This window comes from Gallinula chloropus (assembly GCF_964237585.1).
Source record: "Gallinula chloropus genome assembly, chromosome: 7".
Classification (NCBI taxonomy): domain Eukaryota; kingdom Metazoa; phylum Chordata; class Aves; order Gruiformes; family Rallidae; genus Gallinula; species Gallinula chloropus.
The window spans coordinates 9118055-9140882 of record NC_140092.1 but is presented as its reverse complement, the minus strand read 5'-3'; the positions used below and the strand labels follow the sequence as shown (position 1 = coordinate 9140882).

At 38.7% G+C, this 22828-nt stretch overlaps 1 protein-coding gene across 1 annotated transcript; it reads left to right on the top strand.

Annotated features, from left to right (window-relative positions):
- Window positions 1-237: 237 nt before the first annotated feature.
- SEPSECS (Sep (O-phosphoserine) tRNA:Sec (selenocysteine) tRNA synthase) lies at window positions 238-22828 on the top strand (the record flags this gene model as incomplete). The annotated part of the gene is made up of 11 exons (XM_084266682.1): window positions 238-357; window positions 1682-1836; window positions 4147-4265; window positions 4353-4511; window positions 8033-8186; window positions 11773-11875; window positions 13551-13680; window positions 13794-13885; window positions 20208-20301; window positions 20956-21046; window positions 22579-22828. The coding sequence occupies exons 1-11, from the start codon at window positions 244-246 to the stop codon at window positions 22826-22828; spliced, it is 1461 nt and encodes a 486-aa protein (XP_084122808.1). The 5' UTR covers window positions 238-243.

The following is a 22828-nucleotide window of genomic DNA, read 5'->3' as shown; positions in this document are numbered from 1 at the left end:
CCGCCGCTACCAAGCGCTCCCTTTCATCCAACAGCCTACAGCTGCGCGCCCCAGCCCATCCCCTCTGAGGGGAGGAACCCCCGCGCTCCCTGGCGGCGCATGCGCCATACCTCAGCCCGCCCTCACCGGCGGGAACTGGCTTGCGCGTAGGTGGCCCGCTCGGGCGTTGTGTATCGGCGCTGAGGACGAGCGGCGGCTGGGGTCTGCGCTGCCGGGAGTCCCGGCGCCTCCTGCCCCTCGGCCATGAACGCGGAGAACTTCGGCTCCAGCGAGCGGCTGGTGACGGCGGCCTACGTGCGCCAGGGGGCGCAGGGCCGCCGCGCGCACGAGCTGCGCCTGCGGGCCCTGCTGGAGCAGGTAACCGGGGCCGCCTCGGCCCGGCCCTCTCAGCGCCGGGCACCCGCAGCGGGCCGGTGCCGCCGGCGGCGGGGGAAAGCGGCGCCCAGTCGCCCGCGTTAGTGTGCCCGGCCCGGGGCCCAGCGAGAGGCTCGCACCCGCTTATTCTACGCCGGGCCCCGCGGAGAGCCGAGCCCTTCTGCCCCGGCGACTGCCCTGCTGGCTTCCCGGCCCTCTCTCTCAGCCGCCGTGCCGGTGGGCAGGGGCACGGCGCGGCCGCGGTGTCGGGCGCAGTCCGGGCCAGGTGGCTTGGGAGAGCTCGGCAGAGGCTCAGGGGAGCCCCGGGGAGCGCCCAGGCGCGGCCTCTCGGGCGGGGAGGTTGCCTTTGCGTGTGCGTTGGCTGAGAGGGGCCCGGCCAGCAGAACCGTTTGTAAATAAGATACTAACGTGTCGCTACACGAGGCAAAAAACCGAGACACATGTAAGGCCCCGGAGCTGCGTTTTGTTTCCACTGTACCGAAGTCCTTATCAGTGACTTCCTCAACGTTTCACTTCTTGAACATCCTTAGTCGCATCACCTGCTGTTTCACACTAAGCTGCCACAGCACGCTTCAGAAGTTTGATCAGTTTTACAAAGTTTCTTTTACTGTTACTGGGGCATGTAAAAAACCCCCAATGTGTCTGGTCTGTAGAGCTGCTATAGCAGCATGTCGTGGGTTTGTGGGCACCCTTCCTCAGGGTCTTTCCTACAGCTTGCAGAGATGAGTGCAGTGCAAAAGTAAAGAGCACAGGAGAGAGCATGTCTGCAGTTTTGACGTGTTATATATTCTCTAAGGGGTTTCCTTACCTGCTAGGTAATAACTAGAAAAGTATGCAGATAGGAAGATCCATAACAAGTGAAACTGTATTTCCCTTCTGATCATAATTAGTATTTTTGGTTCTATAGTAGTTATCTCCCTTTCATCTGGTGTTCTCTGTTGAGTTCCTGTAGTAGTAGATTCTTGTCTAGAGGATACATCAAACAATCTATAGCTTTCTGGGGACTAATTAACATGTATGGGCTGCAGTGGTGGTGTGTGCATTTTAAAACAGAAAGTGGAAAATATCCAGGCTGTTTTAATATCAGAATGTGCTAATGTAATTGCGCTGAAGTTATGAAAAGAAAAAAGATTATTTAACCGTTCTCTCAATTCAGGTTCATAAAATTAGATGATACCAAACAGTGTAATGAAAAATACTTTTTAATTTTCAACATGGGGAAGAAGGGTAACAATCTACAAGTTGCAGAAAGTTGTGTTCATTTGTAATTTCCAAGTTTAATAATTATCTTTATATTGCTATTAAGGGAAAATGCCCTGAAGATGGATGGGATGAAAGCACCATTGAACTGTTTCTTCATGAACTTGCTATAATGGATAGCAATAACTTTCTGGGCAACTGTGGTGTGGGTGAGAGGGAAGGAAGAGTGGCATCAGGACTCGTTGCCCGAAGGCATTACAGGTACAAATTATTGGCAGTTTGAGCTATTATGTTCTATTATTAATGCTTTCAAATGGCATATTTTATTGTGTCTTGGTATGTGAGACCTTGATAGCATTTGAGAAAAACAATATAGTGCAGTATTGAATTGATGAAACTTTCTGTATTGAGCTTGCTTTTATAACTCATTGGAAAGCCTTGAATGAAACAAAAATCTTCTCTTAGGGTTATGCCCAATATGCTGAACTGGTAGAAGCTTAATATGTTGAGTTGACTGCATGCAAGGGAAGCAGAGATCTTCCTGGTTTAAAATAAGCCATGCATTACTTGCCCTTTTTTTGTTTTTCAACACTGCCCCATTTTTTATCTGTATATTATTAAAACTACCGCATATTGTAGTTGTAAATAAAGTATCAAACATTCCCAGTGTTTTATATTCATTAATATCTTTATATAATGATATTAGTTGATATGCACATGGAAACCCAGTCTGTCTATAATAGATTTTATATGAAGTAAGCAGACCTATAAAGATAAGAAATGCTTTTAAGAGCTTGCAGCCCTTCTGACACACGATGGGTACATTGGATGCTGTAATTCTGGAGGCTCTGTGTTTACTTTATGAAGATACACTTTGTTTCTTTTTTCTTTCTGTTTCTTTGCATGGAGTCCTGTGCTGAGTGCCTTGCTGTGATGGTTTATCTAATAGCAATGAAACAAAGTTGTTATTTTTTTTCCTGGAATGCTTTGCCTTGAAAGATTAAGACAAAAGCATATTAAAGACAAGAAATGTAGTAAGCTTTACCATAGGGAAATTGAGTTACTTAGGTTTAATGACTTTCATAGGCCCTACAATACCATGAAAAATTAATGAAGAAAACTGCTAATACTTTAGTTTGGCTTTATTTTTTTTTTTTGGTCTGTCTGTCTTTCCTGTTCACTAGTCTAGGATATTTGTGGTGAGGAAGGTAGAGGGTCACACTGGGAGAGTATCTGAGGAAGTACTGCTTTCTGGCAATGCTGGAGAAAGCAAGTCCAGCTTTTGGCTGGTGAGAGCCTGGGCTGGCATTTAGCTACTGTTGGTCTGATGCAGCTCTGTCACCTGGTATATCGCCTTCAACTATGAGTGTCAGCAACAGCATGGAGAGGCATAGAGGCCTCCTCCACTCTGCTTATTTCTGCATTAAGTTTTACAGGTAACTTTGGGTGTGGTGGAGGTAGCTGGAGATTGTTCTCAAGCTGTTCTTCTTTCAACTAAATAAATTCTAACGGCCGGTCTCAGGGAGGATTGCCCCTTAGGAATGTGCAGAAGAGGAAAAGCAGTAGTATGAGAAGGCTATTAAGAACATAGCAGTAGGAACAGGGGAAGAAAATCTATTTCAAGGAGTGAGGGTTAGGTGCAAGTTTTGTTTAATTACCAAACTACTCTTGATTCTAGCTATATCTTGAAATGGGGAAAAATAGCGGTAAAAATATGCTCCACGAAGCTCTGAATTCCTTACATTCATCAAACTGCATTTTACTCTTTCCCCAAGACAAGAACAGAACTAAAGTCATAAATAGATGTCTGTTGTTACTGGCTTACTTGATTTGAGCAGCTGCTGCATTTCAGCCATGGGTAAAGTTAGTTCTGTAAGCAAATACTTTATGAAGTATTTCAGGATCCTCCTTTCCTGAAAGGTGCTAAATAATACCCAACATCTATAAACACTGTTTGTAAACATAATTTATAAACAGAATGCAGAGAAAGATGGTGTTACATGGTACATAATACTGAATAGTAGAATGAGGTAGATGAAGTGAAGGTGTAGGAAAAGTTGGGCAAAGTGATACATTAACCTAACTGTCTTCCAGAACATTTTGTCACAATATATATTATTTCTGTGCCCTGTGGAGATGAAGCATTTGTCAGGGGAGTATCTGTATAATACTGCTGTGCCTGTGGTGTACTGCACTATAGGCAACTGTAGGCAACTGATTTCTGTTGTGTATCTGAACACATCAGCATTTATAATGCTAATTCAACAGACATCAAGAAGTGCTGAGGTGTGCTTAAAAAGGAAGCCTGCCAGATGCTAAAGGTGTTGCTACTAAGGGTCTACTCAAAGTTTTTACTTGCATACTGGAATATTGTTTACCTACTGTTAAAATAAACCCAGCAGTTTCGTATGAATATGTGTAGTTTTTTTATAACAGAATTCATTATGGTAGATACTGCTGCTGCATCAGATATAATATTTTTCACAATTATTTGTCAAATTCTCTGCAGTCAGCACAAATGACTGCATTTGGATTTGAAAAAACTTGATGTTTTCAACATTTTTTCTGTAGGTTGATCCATGGAATTGGAAGGTCAGGTGATATTTCTGCAGTCCAGCCCAAAGCTGCAGGGTCTAGCCTTTTGAACAAACTTACTAATTCAGTAGTTCTGGATATTATAAAGCTGGCTGGTAGGTATAAATCTGAAAATACTTCTCATTTTTGAGGGCACGTCATGGGTTCTACTGATTAATTTCTGACTTGCTTTTTTTGTGCAGGTGTCCGGACAGTGACCAATTGCTTTGTGGTTCCCATGGCAACTGGCATGAGTCTGACTCTGTGTTTTTTAACATTGCGGCACAAGAGACCAAAGGCAAAATACATTATCTGGCCACGTATAGACCAGAAATCCTGCTTTAAATCAATGATAACTGCAGGTAAGAAGGGGCTGACTGGTTATGCACTGCATTCTTCCAACAGATACAAAACTTCATCTCACAGAGTAATCAATTCATGTGCTTGCAGTGAGATTCAGAAAAGGCCTAATGCATAATAGAAGTGTATTATTTCTACACTCCTGATTTCTAACATGCAGTCATGTGTATGAGTTGCTTAAATGCCTTGTAAAATGTAGGTGTGTGGCAAGGTACAGAGGTGTATTAAGTAGTCAATAGAGAATACAACATTAAAGGAAGTTACAGTTCATTCTGAGTTAAATGCCTAATTTGCTGTCCTGAGAATTATGTAAAACCAAGGTTCATAGTTCAGATCTGCCTCTTAGATTTATGCAAAAAGTGTATGTGTCCTAGGAATTGATTGGAATGTGACAAGCTGTCTGATTTGCACATTCTTTTCTTTAAGAACATGGGAAGTGTTAACTGCTGTATTTGTTTTTAATCTTGTGGTATCACTTGGTAATTGAGTTTGGTGCCTTTCTCAGTTCAAACCTTAATTTCTCTCTAATGGAATTCCTTGTTTACCAGACCATAAGTAAGGTAAGGGTAGAAGTAAGTCCCTGCACTGAATCTCTCCTCTCCTGCAGACAGATGCATGGGATCAAGGAAAGGGCAAGTAAGGGAGACCATAATTTTCCACCTCAGTGCATATACCTGCAGGTGGTGGCATAGATTCTGGTCTAGTTCCTAGGACACATTCTTTTTGCATAGAAGACTCATTAGATAAAAATGACTAAACAGTTGGAAGCAGGGACTGGATTCTGTCCAAGTAAGATGCAGACATTTAAAAGGAATCAGAACAAATAGAACATGTATACCAGAAAATCAGGAGTGTTTGGAATACTGTGTTCAATGTAGAACATCAAGCTAAGGAAATTATGTTTACAGTGGAGAGGGTTGTTAGGAAATACAGTTGTTCTGTTATTTTTTTAATAGTTAAGCTAGCTATCACGTAATTAACTAAAATAATTATCAACTAAAAAGAGAGAGGCTGGTATCAGATATCTAAATCTCTTAAACGTGATCTCTGTCTTCTAGATCACTTAGTGAAAACCAGACCAGGGTTAACAGTGTCAATCATTCATTCTAGTCCATGTTCTTCTGTAGGGTTTGAGCCCTACTTGTCAGTGTTAAAGCCTGGTCTGGAGCCACGGAGGAAAAATTCACATAGCTACTGCCTTGTAACACTGCTTGGGAAATCACTCTTTCCTTTTTCCCCTCTTCTTCTGCTTTACTTTCATGCAGTAAAGTGAACATCTCTGGTTTTTAAGAAAGTAAGTTGCTTCAGCTAGCTTGATGTTACTGCCATGCCACAACTGTTTGGGGAGGGGAATGTATGGTTTCCAGTGCTCTAGTATGTAAACAAAACATTCCTGATTTATTGACTTCTTTCTTTTATAAGCTATACATTTGAGCAACTACTAGGACAGGCTTCCCTCTTTAAGAAAGAAAACCCTTTAAGTTAGCTCAACCACGCCCTTGTCTAGCTGAATATTGGAGATGATTGAGGGTGAAAATTGCACAATCTCTCTGGATAGCAGATCCAGAGCTGTGCTATCCTCTGCAGGGGTGGGGGAGGGAAGTTTTTCTTGCTGTTTATTCTGAACCTCAGTCCAAAATATGTTGCTGTTGCCTCTTTTTGTATCCTAACATGGAATAGAACAGAACTGTTGGAAGGGAAATAGAATGATCATCTAGTCCAACTGCCTGGCCACTTCAGGACTGACCAAAATTTAAAGCACATTATTTAGAGCATTGCCCTCTTCAACGCTGACAGGCTTGGGGCACCAACCACCTCTCTAGGAAGCCTGTTTCAGTGCTTGACCACCCTCATGGTAAAGAAATGCTTCCTAATGTCCAGTCTGAACCTCCCCTGGTGCAGCTTTGAACCATTCCCATGCATCTTGTCACTGGAGAAGAGCTCAGCATCTCCTGCCCCACTTCCCCTCCTCAGGAAGCTATGGAGAGCAATGAGGTTACCCTCAGCCTCCTTTTCTCCAAACTACACAAGTCCAAAGTCCTTAGCTGCTCCACACAGGACATGTCTTCCTGTCCTCCTCTGGATGCATTCAGTGACCCTCACAGCCTCCTTAAATTTTGGACCCCAGGGAGTTTGACTCTTATCTTTGTAATTCTCTTTCACATGTTTGGGGGCAGCTGTTAGATATTCTCCTCAGCCTCTTCAGGCTCGAAAAGGCTAGATCTTAGGGTCTTTCTTTCTAAGCTATTGCTGCATCTAATGGTCATCCTTTTTTACCACAACCACCTTTGTAACCCTCTGATTGACCCTCTCTGGTTTTTCAAATCCTTCCTGAGCAGCCCATTCCAAAAACTGTTGAAACCTCGAAAACAAGGCACAGATTTGGGAGGACTTAATGTAAATGGGACATAAAGTCCTCCCAGAGCATGCTCAGTGATGCTCAGGGGGTGTTCTGGTGGTCTTCAGGGATGAAGACTAGGTATCTCCCACTCAGTGAACTTTTTACCTTTTCCTTCAGTGCATGCTCTTTACAGTTTTCTCCATAGTCTCAAAAACACATTCCTGCACTCAAAAACTACTTAGGAACCCCTTTTAGTTGAAAACAAGATACACTCTTTCTCTTAATTGGTTGTTGGTCTCATTTATTACTTCCCTATCTTCACTTTCTTTATCTCCAAGGCTGTTCCATTGTTACAGTTCAATTTTGTAGATACTCTAGCAAAGCCAGCTCAAAAGGCTATGGCTATATGCTACTAAAATCTAAAATATGTAAATAATTTCTCCTGATGTTAAAGTTATATTAATTAATTGTTTCTTAAGCTACATCTATATTAATATATCCGGTATTATTATACATCATTCAATCACTGGAAACATTCTAGCATTGAGAAGAAGGGGATAACTTCCCTTTTTCAAACATTTCTCATATGTGTCCTTGAGAAACAATCTTATGAGGTTCAACTGTCGTACAGCTTGAACACAGACTTAAGCCTGAAAGACTTGGAAAACAGCTTGATTTTCATGACAGGACAAAGTTCACTTTCAAGATGAGGTCAAAAATGGACGTTTTTATCTTCTAGGAAGTAATTTGGAAGTTTATGTATTGAATAAGCCAGGGGCTTATGATGGACACTAATTTATACTGATCATTATTGCATTGCTGCAGCTAATGGCATCCTTTTTTAGACAAGCTGTCTTAGTGTGCTGATGTTTTATAAGAATGCCACTCAAACACTTTCTGTTTAATCATGAGGGAAGAGGTTAATCTGGTTTTGAAGCAATCTTCAAACCTATTGCTGTTGCATGCAAAGAATGTAAGGTAAGCTTTTCTTGGAGTCTGATATCTAACAAGAACATTACTGTGGTTTTTAGCTATATGGATATTGTAGAATAAAAACAGTTTATGCATCTGTCTTCAAAATCCCTGGCTGAAAGAGCCCCTTAAAACAACAGAAGCAAGAAGATTTTTCAGATTTATACTGAAACTGAAACCCCACATTCATGTCTTGCTTTTTTGAGTCAGGTTTTGAGCCTGTGGTGATAGAAAATGTATTAGAAGGCGATGAGCTACGGACAGACGTGGAAGCGGTGGAGGCTAAAATCAAGGCTCTTGGTGCTGAAAATATTCTTTGTGTACATTCTACAACATCTTGCTTTGCTCCCAGGGTACCTGATAGGTAAGTAGGCTTTGTAAGAAGTGTGTTATTTGTTACTGTAAAAAACTAAACAAACCAACCCTCCATGTTTTGAATATCCATCTTCCTAAAATAACTTAAATGCTGCCAGGAATTCCTTGCTAAAGGAGAACAGCAGGTTGAAACAACCTTCCATTTTCAAAAAAGTGTATTGAAAGAGTGAGACTAATACAGAAGGTTTTCTTCCTGTCATATAACTGAGGTTAATGATGATCTCTTGAGGTGAAATGAATGTCATTTTGCCAGCGGTTTTCTTCCCATTTCATGGAAGTAGTAAAAGTAGACTTTTCATAGAAACATCGTCCCATAAATGTAGTTCCATACCTAATGCCACTTTCTAATAATACTGTTCCCTTTTCTACTCTTCTCATCTAGCCAGTGATGAATTTTCCTAGGATGTTAATACCGGGTTTTTTTTTAAAAAAGCTGTAGCTAAATTTAAAATCTTTGTTTGGGTTACTCTTTCCTGTGTCACACTGATGTTTACAGGGCTAATTGTGATATACTGATACAAAGAAGCTCTTGGAAGCATCTAGGGCTATACAAATACATGATTCACCCTGCTGTAACTTACCTTGGTTTGAACATTTGCTGCCTGATTGCATGCCACTACTTCTTACAATTTCTAGTTGTTTAATCACCATTAAAAGAAGCTTAAATTACCTTCTTTGCTGATATTATGTGTGCATATACTTAATTTCTGTAGTTGCTATGAAGATGTCATTCAAGCACTGACTGAAGCAGAGATGAATATTAGAGTTACAGAGTATTTGAGATATTTCAATGAGTAGCTTGGATTTGAAATATGAGAAAATCTTCTCACTCCACGAATGACTTGTTAGAGATGGCTAAGGCACTTAGTATATTGAGCCATTTGTCCCAAATGAACACCACTGTTACTCACAAAACCTGCTTTCTCTATTTGCTTATGAAGATAAGTATCAAGGAGCAGATTTGTTAGGTTTTACAATTTACTGGGTATATTTTTATGGACTTGTCTGTAGTGCCTGGAAGTTTGAGATATTAGTAGGACATCTTTTTGGACTGGTTTTTACAGTTCTGCAGAGAACTGAGAAGACATTTACTGCATTACATGCAGTGCATGGGTTTTTGTTAATTACTTTGTTATCTGGAAAACTTAGTTCAATGTTTGCAAATCTGGGAAAGAAACATTATTGACTCTGAAATGTGGCAAGTAAAGATATGTTTCGCTTTGTCTTCCTACCTTTATAAACCCCCAGTATTTATCATAGGTTAACCCAATTGCTAGAGGGAAGTTGAAAACCATATAATTCTGTCAGAATACTATGAACATTGCTTGAAGTTGACTTGCAGATTTATTGGCTAACTTAAATCACAGCTATCAAAATTGAATGGTCTGTTTTATAGCTTGGGTAAATTAATCTTTTCCTTATCTGCCTCCTGTTTTTGACATGCGATTGTTTTGTCCTCTGCAACTAAGAGATGAATTATTAGGTAGTGGCACTGTGTTATGATATACCACAGATACAGGAGGATTTGAACGCACTTTCTATTTAAAGGATACTGTCAGCTGTTGAAGGCCATAACATTCATCTTCCTACGGGAAGGAAAATCCCATACAGCCTTTTCTGGAGAGTACCATTTTAAATGTCTATTTTTAAATACCCTGAATCTGTAAGGCTTTCTTCAGTTGTGGTGGTGGTGGTGTAAAATTTTGAGTGTCTTAGGATTGTTAAAAGGTCAGGGTAAGACTTTTACACCAGTGTACCTATAGCTTCCCTTTGAAGTATTATTTAACTTCATAGGAATAATTCACTAGTGTATAAACCCCCTTCCTTAGAGAGACATCAGTTCTCAGACTGTTTTACCTGCTGTTTCTGTGAGTTATCTCTAAAACTACCCTATTTAAGAGAACTAAAGGGGGGAAAAAAGTGTCTTGTTCAATTTACGTGCTTGGCAGAATCCTGTGTCTCGTTGCTTCCGTTAATACTAGAAGAAAAAGCAAAGCTTTTTATGAACTTTCACAAGATGGAGAGAAGGAAAGAATAAGCTGGAAAATATTTCTCTAAGTCTCGAGTAGTAGTAGCCAAGCTTACATTAATGATTTATTTTTCTAATATGACTAGCAGCACTTTTAATGGTTCTTTTTAAGCCTTGGAAGCAGACAAGTGGTGTGCATAATTGCTTGCTTCCCTTGTGTAATCACGTATTCTTTTCAGACTGTAGCACTCTCATCCTGTATTGTAATATGGATCTAATTGTTCAATAGAATATTTTTAGGAAAAGTCAAGAGACTTTTCTGTTTCTAGTACTTGTAGAAGCTAGCTTGTTGCTGCTTGAAGTCTCAGTGGGTGAGAAAAGGCAAACATAGAGAGCAGTACACCCTCTGTATTTCCAGTTTGGTGAGGTTCTCTAGATGCCCTTGAAAAGAAGCCTGTAAGAGGGGAACTCTTTTTCCATTGAGTGTCTGTGGAAGGTGCAAGAATGAGTCTGATTACAGTTGGTGGGTCAGAATGCAGAAACTTTCCCCTGTGTGGTGTTACATTTCCTGAAGTAATCTCTCAACGTTACGTAGTTCAGGATGTTGATAAGTGTGAAAAATTATTAGAATATCTTGACTGTAGAAGATCGGTACATACATGATTTCTTTAGGGATAATACAGTAATGATGATGTTTTCCTAAGGACTGATGTTTAGAAAATTTAATCTGAGGTTTGCAGCTGAATTTTGCATTACAAAATGACACTAGGCAATGTTACAGAAATAGAGTGCAAAGGAATGTTGCCTCTTGGAAAATATTTTCATACTCTGTCACATTTTGCATGAATGTTGGTAAATTACATAGAAGGACTGTACAGAAAGAGAGTTAAAATGTATTGGAGGCTTAGAGTTTCTTGATTTTTTTAATCACTTTTATCTTAAATAATTACATATTACATTATTTTTTCAAATAGATTTTTATTTCTAAAGTATAGTCACAACTTCGGGGTAAATCAGCTTTTTTAAAAAAACAGAGTATGACTAGAGTGCTTAAAAATGGCTACTAAGTACATATGCATTTAAAATGCTGAAGACCCTTAGCCAAAATGACCTGTGCACCCACATAAATCCTAGTTTGACTGAGAAATCAATCCAGGCTGAGCTCACAGTGATTTCAGCGTTTCCTAGAGGCAAGCAAGGAGTTGTCTTCATTTCTGAGCTCACAGCTGAACAAAGTTTTAATATGTTGAATGTTTTCATGTTGAATATTAGAAGAAAAGAGAAAAAACTCTGCATAGCCAAAGCTCTGATAATTATCATTAACATAAAAATGCCTGTGTCTTAGGCAGAAAGATTTGGAATCTATTTATTGTCTTACAGGCAAAACTTTCAGTGAAGCATGAGAAAGTTCAGCCAAAGTCAACGATTTGTATGTAACAATGTTCTTCTCAACCTTTAGAGTTTAAGGTGACAAGTGCTACTAATCAAAAAAGTTTCTTTTCTCATTCTGACCTTCCTATAGATCTTTCTGTCTTCTACTGGTCTGATACCTAACAGGAATCATAGTTACCTGTGCTTCTCTAAACCTGGGTTTTTATGCTCACAGACTGGAGGAGCTGGCTGTGGTTTGTGCTAATTATGACATTCCCCATATTGTCAACAACGCGTATGGAGTTCAGTCTTCAAAATGTATGCATCTCATCCAGCAGGTAGGACCTGTGCATTTCAAATCACTTTTTAACCAGTTTGCTACAATCAGAGATTTAGGTAAATTTGATCAGATGTTTCACAGCCCATCAAAAGAATTGGAGAATATATTTTTTTAAATAGGATTCAAGGGATCCTGAACTATTATGAATTTAAAATACGCTGGTGACTCTTATTTTTCTCTAATTAAGAAGGCATTATGTTATTAACTGGGCACAGACCAACTTGATATCTAATTGTGACAGGAACATCATGTTAGCATTTCTGAATCTTGAGAAACTGAGAGCGTGTGACCAAAACTGAAGTGATCTGAGGAACAGCAAATGGCATGTGCTGTATTTGTAACGTACCTGGCAGGTTTGTTGTATTTAACTTGCTCAAGCTTAGTGCGATGCTGACATGAACCGGGCTGTGGAGTCGCTGAGTCTCACTGCGAGAAATGTGATAATCTTTTCGGGCTGCAAATAGAACTGTTACTCTGTTGGCTTCTGTGGGAGTTTTCTGGCTTCTTGATAGGCTGTTTGGGGTTGTTTTGTTTGTTTTTTGGTTATGCAGATGTATGCATTTGAGCTCTGATTTGGTTTACAGCAATGTGCTTCCTGCGATAGAAAATGTACTGTCTATGAGGAAGCAGTTATTAATGAATACTAAGCAATATGCACATGCTGAGCACAGTGTGAACAGAATTTGCAAGACTATCACAGGAAAGAGCTTTTGAGACCATTCCATTTGTCATGCTTTTCCTCTGGTGGTCTCCTGTCAATTAAATCAAATGATAGCTGCTGGCATTCATCTTACTATCAAAAAGCTGACAAACTTGGGAGTGCATCTTCCCACCTCCTATGCACTAAGCTATTAAAACATAGAAATAATAACTGTGGTTTAGTTGAGTCTGCTTTTTTTCAGTCTTTTTTCATAGCTATTAACTCTATTTCTGTTTCTTGGTTTTAGTTTGTAGTGTTTTAATATGTTTTTTTAATATTCATACATATACCTGGGGGTTTTGATATACTTTTCAGGTTCTGTTGTGCCACAAAGTTTTTAATTGTACAGTCCATAGTAGCATATTAGTCAGATTGAAGATGTACAGCAGAATCTGTTTTTTTTTTTCCTTTAAGAATATCTGAGTAGTTAGATAGAAGGACGTCTTGTTATCTGGGAAGTGGGGAGATCTGCTATAGGAGGTTACAAGGCACACAGCCTTATAAGGAATGCTGTCACAGCCCTCTTGTTTTAATGCAAATTTATACATGTATTAAGAAAAATCTTCTTTTCTAATGAAGCATTAACCTGTAGCCCTTTACAGTGAGAATCTGAAACGTTCGGGGTTGTATGGTTTTTAACTGTATAACTCCCATTAAATTCCAAGGGTTTTATTTTTTGGTTGTTGTTGAAAATATGCTACTTAGACTTGCAGGAACTAAAATCAGTATTTTAAGTCATAGAAACAGGAATTTGTAAGGTACTGTGAGTAGACAACAGTGATAATAGTGAGCAATATTAAGGAAAGGTAATACTGTGATATTTAATTTTTCATCAAAACACAATACGTGAGAGAGTTTCAGGAATTATATTTATCTCGGTTACATTGCTGTGTATTTATGATGCTCTCCCATTTCCTTTCTCCTAATGTATACCGTGGATTTTATTTTTTTTTTCCATTCCTTTTTGACAAAGGGTGCTCGAGTAGGCAGAATAGATGCTTTTGTTCAGAGCTTGGACAAAAATTTTATGGTTCCAGTAGGTGGTGCTGTCATTGCTGGCTTCAGTGAGTCCTTCATTCAGGAGATCAGCAAGATGTATCCAGGTAACTAGCTCACGGACTGATTTCATCCATATGTAATAACTGTAGAAAACTTGATTATCAGTGTTCTTTCACATAAATTTTATTTTTGCCAATCTGTATGTTGCTTTTTTCAGGAAGAGCATCTGCGTCTCCTTCTTTAGATGTCCTCATTACACTTCTGTCTCTAGGTGCCAGTGGCTACAAACAGTTGCTGAAAGAGAGAAAGGTAAGCCTGCATAGCAGCACTTACTTCAAATCAGCTGTTAACAAAATCCTGTTGCAAAACTGCTTTGTGCAGAAAATGCAGTTTCTGCCTAGAAAGCTGCTGAATTTCTTGTGAGCTCACAGCTCTGAATTTGGAAAGGCAGCATGATATGACTACTTCTTGGCCAAATGGTGCTCATAAATAAGCATGATTTCCGTATTGTTTTCCAAACCAGAAGGCTGAACTGAGGTCCTGAACTATCTCACACAGTATATTTGTTCTAAAGTTTGACAAGTGCAGAGGAATTTTGCTCACGAAAGCTTAATGAGAAAAATACTGTCACTTAAAGTGTTCATCGAGATACAGATTCTTCTCTGCCTCTCACAGACTCACTAAAGTGGTCTAAGGTTGGAACTTGTCCATCTTGAGTTGTCGTTAATTCTGGGCATAATACAAGCCCGATTTTGCTACCTATATATAAGAAGGAGGATTGTTTTTATAGAGGGTTTTAGATAAGGAAATGCTGTGAATTAAGTAATGTTAATAGTTTTAAATCACACACAATCTGTTTCATTTATTCAGAAACTGTGTTCCAGTTCTTTCCTGCTGACAGGGTTTGCTGATGCCTCTGACTGACTACCTGACAGGGAGGTAGTGCTGGATGCTGTGACTTGGTTCTAGCTGATTGTAGAGGCATCCATAAATTCTGTACTGGAATTGACATCCCACAGGAACAGCTAGACTGTAGAAAAACAAACTGGCTCAGTAGCCTTATGACTTAAGTGGTGGTCTGTATAACTAAAGTGAAAACATGGCTTATGAAAGGCTGAAGGCAGTTACCACTTCTGCCACTATTACAATACAGTTTCTGACATTTTATTCTGGACTGGTGTTTGTATTGCCATGTATGGTTTGTGTCTTCATTAAAAGCAAATTGTATTTCCCCCACTCCCTTCACTTTCATCTCCAAAAGAAACTCAAGTGGATTTATTGTGTCTTGTGCAAAGCTGATTTTTATGCTAGATTTACACTGGTGGCAGATACGTAACGGGCAGTATAAATATTCTCCAAGTCATAATTAATAATTCTTCCATAAATGAAATGTCTTAATGAATAGCTGTATATTATTAATTGTGTCATTTTCTTGGAAGTAGAATTCTAAAGTGAATAGAGCATTATGTTTTTACAACTTTGGGTCTTTTTATTTCAAATGTGAGTCTAGTCTATAAACAAAGCCTTATATATGGCATAAATATGTTTCTTTTATTGGATTTGTTGTAGAAATAGAAACCTTTTTTTCTTAAATCTGTTTGTTCCTGAATTGTAAAAATGTAATAGTGATAGTTTATTGCCTGTGCTCTGTGAAAGCAGAGGCAGAGCTATTAGGCTCCCAGGAGGAGCTATTTATAGCTTGACATTGAGTACTCCTTTCTATATCGGTGCAGGTACACCTACTCACACAAAAAGTCAGCTATAAAAAACTTCAAGTATTTTGTTCTTTCTCCTTTTACCTTATTCTTATTCACATGGGTGTTACTTCAGGTTATTTGAGCTCAAGCCAGAAAGACCAGAATATTACTGAGAAGAGATTAATCTCACACAGCCAAGGGAAGAAACAGTCTGCCCAGTTTTTCTCTCACACGGGTGAACTGCTTAATATAGGAACGGAAGAGATTGTATGAGGGAGAGGAGCATGTACTCCTTCCCCATGGAGTGGAGTTTTCTGGCAAGCTGACAGTCAGAGAGTGTGCAGTTGTCCAAGAGTATGAGGTTATGTGTTACAATATGAATGAGTAAAATGGTGCAATGGATCTGAGGACAGAAGAGCAAGGGAGTAACACACATGCTGTCCAAGTGTCTGAATAAAGGTGGCCATATATGAAAGTTTAATAAGAAATGTCTTCAACAGTCATATGTAGTCTTGATGTTTCCAGAGAAAGGGTGGAAGACAACCAACAGAACATATTCTCACTTGTTCTAAATTTTCACTGTTCCTTTTTATATATTTTATGTGGTGTTTAAAGCACTGGTTTTCTCATCTCAGTAGGGGATTCTATGTCCTTTTGTAATACAGATAACGATAGCTGGTCAAATTTGTTAAAGAGTTTTGCTTTTAAAGAAATATATTATGTAAAAGTTATGTTTTTTTGTAGTGACTCCTTTGATTTCCTCAGTACAGATTGTGTTGTGCCCCATATTCTGCATTGCCAGGTGTTAACACTCTCTAGATTCATGTATGTATCTGTGTCTGAGCCAGGCCACGTGTAGCAAAATCTAGTGGTTACGCTGTGTAATAGCACAAAGAGTAGACTTCAGTTGTCCCCTCAGGATTGATGGAGGGCAAGGACCCTACATATCAGGTTTAATACCTGTAAATATTTTCCAGTGTGGTCCATTTAACCCATTTAACAAATTACTATACTGATGTTATTGAAGCGGTAATGGCCTCATTTTGATTTTAGCACTTAGGGATTTTCTCATTAGAATTTCCTTAATCTAAAGATCAAGATAATTCTGACTTTCTTAAATGTATTTCTGTGCTACTTGGGACGTGGTAGAGCTTTTTATATCTCTATCCATCTGTCTGTTTACTTTCTAAAAGTGATTAACTGGAGTCATTTTTATGTCGTTATGGAGTATGTATCTAAAATATTTAAAATTACACCAACTGGGAGGAAATTGTTTGGGTTTTATAGTTCAGAAAAATACTGGGTTTACATTTCATGGTTTATCATTGATACAGTTACTCTGGTAGCAATAAATTATTTGTACAGTATGCTGTGAGCTCATATTGCTGCTCTACTTATGATTGAACTCAATAATAAGAGAAAAGTGATTTAATGCGAGATATTAATGTAAAAAAATCAGGTAGTCTTACAAAAACATTTGTTACTCCTCTATTTTGTGTGTGTGTGTGTGTGTGTGTCTGTTACCAGCTTGCAACACACTAATTTGTCAGATGGGTGGAAATGTTACAGGATTTTCCTTGTGTGAAATACGTGGAATCTTCAAACTGTAGAGAGGCTGGAAATTAGATAGTTTAGCTGAATGTAATCATTCTCTTAAATGGTTTTGTGTAGTTAAAGAAGTGTGAATGGAAGCTTCAGAGAGGCTTATGTACCTGCAACATGTTATTGGACAGGTATGGACCACACAAGGCCTGATCTCAAGGTCTAGGAAGTGCTGAAGAGTACGTGTGTTGGTTGGCGTTGCTAAGAAAGACTCCAAGCATAAGCAAGCTGGGTGGTTAGAAATAGCTAGGATGGTGTCAGTCACATGATAAAAGTTTTATGGACTTGGTCAGTTGTCTCTCTTGTCACCTGATATGGGACTAATGGCATAATGAACCCCCACCTTCTGTTTTTTTCTCTGGTGTGACTGGCTTTTTTCTTACTCGTTTCCCTCTAAGTATTTTCCTTTGGAAGAACAGTGAATGTCACACTGGAGCAACAAATGAAGTGTCATGCATGTGAGTGTAGGTTCTATTAAAAGTAGTTTTATAATGTAAATTCAGTATGATTCTAATATTTCTAATAATCATTACAAAAACACCTTAAATACTTTCTATACCTATGTGGAAGTAGGCTGTTTTGTTCAAATAGTTGAGTCATTTGGCACATTTGATGCATGCACCATTGTTGACTTCTTCCTATTCTTTGAGGCATTTTATTAGTTTAGGTGTTAGAAAGACTAGAGGAAGTAAGCAACATTTTCACATAGTTTAGCATTCATCTCACTAGCCTGGTGAAGTTTGGGGTAAGTTTCTAGGGGGAAAAAATGAATTAAATAGTGAAACTTCACTGACATTTAGTGTTTGGGTTGTTCAATGCAACTTTAGCATAATAGCTGGCTTCATTGGAGAAAGCTTGAGTGCCTACCATAGAAAATCAATTATGTAAGAGCTCATTTGTATATAATTGCTTAGGGTGCTTATAGATTTTCCACATAACAGGAATATTTTATAATAGAGGTTGGCTATAGATTTGACCTCACAAAAATACTGCTTTTTTCCCTTTTTGTTGAAAAGGCTGTTCATCTATTTTGCAACAAACCGCTTCACTTCTGAAACTATAAACTATCTAGAGGGCTTCCAAGGGAAAGATGTTAAATAGTGTTGCTCATAAAAACAAGAAGTTCTGAATTTGTGCTCAGGTAACATCAAACAGATGAAAACAAATACTTGATTTTTTTTGCCATCTTTCCACTCTTTGTTTTAACAAATTCCTATATATGGAAAGGCTCATCTAGTAACCTAGGTATTTAATCTTAATTTATTACACTAATACAGAGGGTAACTGGTTGTTATACCAACTTGGAGTCCTTTCATCAATAAATACTGTAAGAGATGCAATAGAGAATTCCCTAAGTACAACACACAGCAATTAATTACTTAGGAATTTCTTCCTGTCCCCCTACAGGTTTTGTTCAGTACTAATTTCACCAGTGGTATGTCCCTAGTAGGCACTGTATGAATACTTCTGTAAGACTTTGCTTGAGTTGTAGAAGTAAATAGCCAGCAGAGGGAGCACAAATTAATTTATGATTTGGAGGCCAAAGAAATACTAATAAAATGGCTAAGACGTTCATGATGCTCATTGTGGAAAGCAAATAACAAACAAGTGATGTGTTTGTATTCAGTGAGGGACCAGGAGGAACACAAGAGTGTGGACACTTGAAACACAAATGTTTTTCAAGTTCTGCAAGTGAACTGTAAATTACCTCTGAATTGAAACAGTAAAATCACTTGATTTACAAATGCCTGTGAAAAATAAGAATCATTTGTCACAAAATTCAAATCATGGTAATAAACCATAGGTGCCTCCCAAATTTTTTGTTGTTGCAAGTGCCGCAGAAGCTTTATGCTCTTGTAGATTGTTGAATCAATAGCCTGCTTTATTTAGGCAGTAACATGGTACTTCTTCCTATCTGGCTGGATTCATTCTATGCTATTGTGAAGAAGAGGTCAGGAGCAGTGTTTGTTTTGGTCATTCAAGAACTGAGGCTGGGTTTACTGCAGTGGCTCAAGAAAAGCAGCTGGAACGTTCATCTAACTTAACTACCACGAAGCTCATTTGGTTTCGTAAGACCTTTGAGAGGTTCTGCTCAAAAACATGATTTTGATCACGAGCTGTAATTTGTATCTGTCAGAGTGCACAGGTCAGAACGGGATACTGGTCTACAAACAGAAGAGGCAACTCTATTTAAAGAATGAAAAATCACTTGTCAGGTCCAGAAATTGATGAGGATGCTTAAACAGGCAGTCACATTGAAGCAGATGAGCAGCACAATCTTTATGGCTGGAAAAAGGAAAAATCTGATCTTTAGTGTCTTTTTAAAAGACTACCAAGTATTTCTGTCTTTTTTTCTAGTTTTTATGAGAGACTAAGCATTAAAAAGGATAGAAAAGAAGCCAAAGGATACAATAAGAAGGATGGTGTTTATTCTCATTCTGTCTATATGTGTTTGGAGCTGATAGGTGAAGAGGAAGATCCTAAACTGAGGAAGACCATGAGCAATTATCATAGGTTTCTGCTGGGAAAGAGGGAATAAAAAAAGCCTGCTTCTCTTACTTCATCCCTGTATGTGCAGTGTGACTTGTATCTGAGCAGAAACATTTATGAATCTCAGTGCAATTTATTTGCACTTCCACAACAAAGGTGCAAACTAATTCAGTGATAACAGAAATTCAGATATCTCCATTATTTCAGTAGGCTTGAACAGGAGGGGTTGGCCCCAGGAAGAGGACTGACTACACAATAGAGCTCAGTATTCAGGAGAGTGTATATTTTGTGTGAAACAAAATACAGTCAAATGTGTTCTCACAGCATTGACCTTAAGAGACCGTTTTGGTGTTTTCATAGAGAACCAGAAGTATAAGTACCAATGGTAATTGTGATGGTGTGATACACCGTAACAAAATGCACTGGGTTTAGTCTGGAATGCCTTAATAGGAAACAAAATGAGGAGCAATTTGCCTTAACATGGCTATCTGGGATGGGGGAGCAAAAGACCTGCTGTCCAGTGGGAATCTCTTTAGGATTTTACCTCTCTAAGTTTCAGGGCCACAGAGAGAATAACTGACATCCCAAGCACATATAATAGACCAGATCGAGAGCTTTGTACCAGCCTGAGGGGAAAGAACAGTGTTCAGGAAATAGAGCTGTTCCTTTATAGAATGATTTCAGAGAATTGTCTGGTCCACTTATTTGGTACACATGAAAAGAGGATCAGCTGGGCACCTGTAGGATATAATGGAGACTTAACAGTTGTGTGAAATAGGTACTATTTTCTCTGTTTGATAGCGAATAACAAAAATATTGCATCTTGTTTTTTTTTTCTCCAGGAGATGTTTTCCTATCTTTCAAGTGAGCTGAAGAAGCTGGCAGATAACCACAATGAGAGACTGTTAGACACACCACATAATCCCATTTCCTTAGGTAGCTGTTGTTTTTTATCTTTAAAAAAATAAAACTAATATACCGTGCATTCATCATGCACTTTCATGTACAGTTTCTATATATTAAATGTTGTTTGCTGCACTCCATTAAACTGTTCTTAGGCTGATGTAAAACCATTGAACCCAATAAGGTGACCTGATGAAACAGTGCAGTACCGAGTTGGGCCTTTTCTTTTTCTTCTTTTTTTCAAAATTGCTCCCATCCAACATATTTATTGTAATCAGGGCAGGCAGAAGATGTTAGCATGGAGTAATATTTTATAAATAAATAGATATAAAAATAAATAGGGTACAATTATTTTACCCATCATCTTCTAGTGCTGTAAAAAGAGATTATGGAATTCCTACACAAGAAATTTGGTCTAACCAAAAACTCCACTGAACATGAAAGGAATATTGCCATACAATACCCCGAAGTAATAAGGCAGAATCTGCCCTGCCTACAGTCTGACCAGAGGGGTAACCTAGGAGGGCTTGTGGGAAAAGGAAAAACTATCAAATAAAGTATGTGTGGGGTTTTTTTCTTTTCTTTGTATCTGAACACAAATATTTGCATAGATTTTTATTCTTGGAAAAGAGCTTGGGAAAAAAAGAAGCTTTCTGATATTATTAACCAGACCTTTTGGTACTTTAGCCATGTCACTGAAGAATCTAGATGAAAATAATGATGCTGCTGTTACCCAGCTCGGATCTATGCTTTTCACAAGACAAGTTTCTGGAGCAAGGTAAGGATGCTATTTAGGAGGTTTTACTAGCATGTATTTCATGAAATCCTGTTATATTTGCTTTGTACCAGTTTTCTCATGATTACAGATTACAGTCTGACAACAGTGAATGAGAGTAATATGCTCTTCTTCATCACTGTTATCTACTAATAATGTCTACCTGCCTGCATTAGCAACACAGAGGGCCCCTTTGTTAACTTTGGTAGGCTAAGTATGTAATCTGTGCCCATTTAATTTAGTGTCATTATTCCCTAGTACCCCTTGGTTTTATTTAGTTTCCAGCTGTTGTCTGATCTTACAGTTAAGTTGTAAGCTACTTAGGATCTTTGTTTTGTTTATTACAGCACAAATATGGTTGTGCTGGATGTCAGGGGAATAAGCCTTTAATACCCTACATAGCTTTTTGTCATATGGAGGAAAATCCTCTGTGTGACATACGCTTTCCAGAACTAATTGTGTTTAAAAAATAAAAAATTTAAAAGATCTACAACCTGAACCGAACTGAATTTACTCTTGGAGTCACCAATACATAGAAATGCATGCCACATAATTTTTAATTATTTTGGTTTAAACCGTTTAGAGGAAGGGAATGATACAAAATTTGCTTTGGCAGGATTCCTTAATCTGAATATTACTGCTGCCATGCCAACTTCTGCCATAGACTTAATGTAATTTTTTTGTAGCAGAGCCGAATGTTTCCACATCAGAAGGTATGCTTCATTAGCTTGGATTATTCCACTTCCTGCACAGATGAATGACAGTAAATCTATATGTACTGTAGTTAGATGCTCTTTTTAATTTGCCTGTCCTAACCTTGGCTTGTCCTGCGATTTCAGCCATCTTTGGCTGAAATGATTCAAGATGTTGAATTTTTGAAGTTAAAAGATTCCGATTCTTTGCCTGATATAAAGGGTTTGGTTTTTTCCTTGTGTGTGTGTACTTGTTTGACCTGGCATTTGATCAGATTTTGATGTTAGGCTGGTGATGAATGTCAGTGGTAGGAATAGCAACTCCCTACTTCACTAGTGTACAAACTGTGGTCAGAGCAGTCGGACTTTGATGGGGAAGGATCTGCTAATCCTTGTGGTATTTTTCTGAATGCAGTTTCTTTTATGAACTGCAGGGCATGTCTCTGTAGAGGTAGTAAATTCTTATAAATTGATCAGTGTTAACTGCTTGTGTAGGCTTTAACTATAGCCACAAGGCAAGTTGTTCCTTTAAGAAGTAAGGATGTGGATTAGGGTCTTGATTTATCAGGGAATGGATATGTACTGAAAGTGCTGAGGAGGGTGTAATGGTATACTCTCAGTATGAGGAAGAGGTAAAAGCAGTGGCAAACAGTACATACTACAAGCAGGGAATGAATATGAGGTTAACATCACAGGATGAGGGAAAAGGGGGATGCAGTAGAGAGGAATGTCTGGGAGGAAGTTGGGAATGTAGGAGCTTGTGTAAATGTGTTCATCATAGGGTATCACATAAAATATCTGGGGCATCTTAAACTGAATCATAATGTTGTTTGTTTGTTTCAGGGTTGTTCCCTGCGGGACTGTACAGACAGTGAATAACTACACTTTTAAAGGCTTTATGTCACATGCAAATGACTACCCCTGTGCTTACCTCAATGCTGCCTCAGCAATTGGAATTAAAAAGCAAGATGTGGATGTATTCCTAAAAAGACTCGACAAGTGTTTGAAGACTTCTAGAAAAGAAGCAAAGCAAGAAAAAAGTGTAAATGAAATAAATAATTCTAACACAGGCACAGAACAACTTGAAGACTAG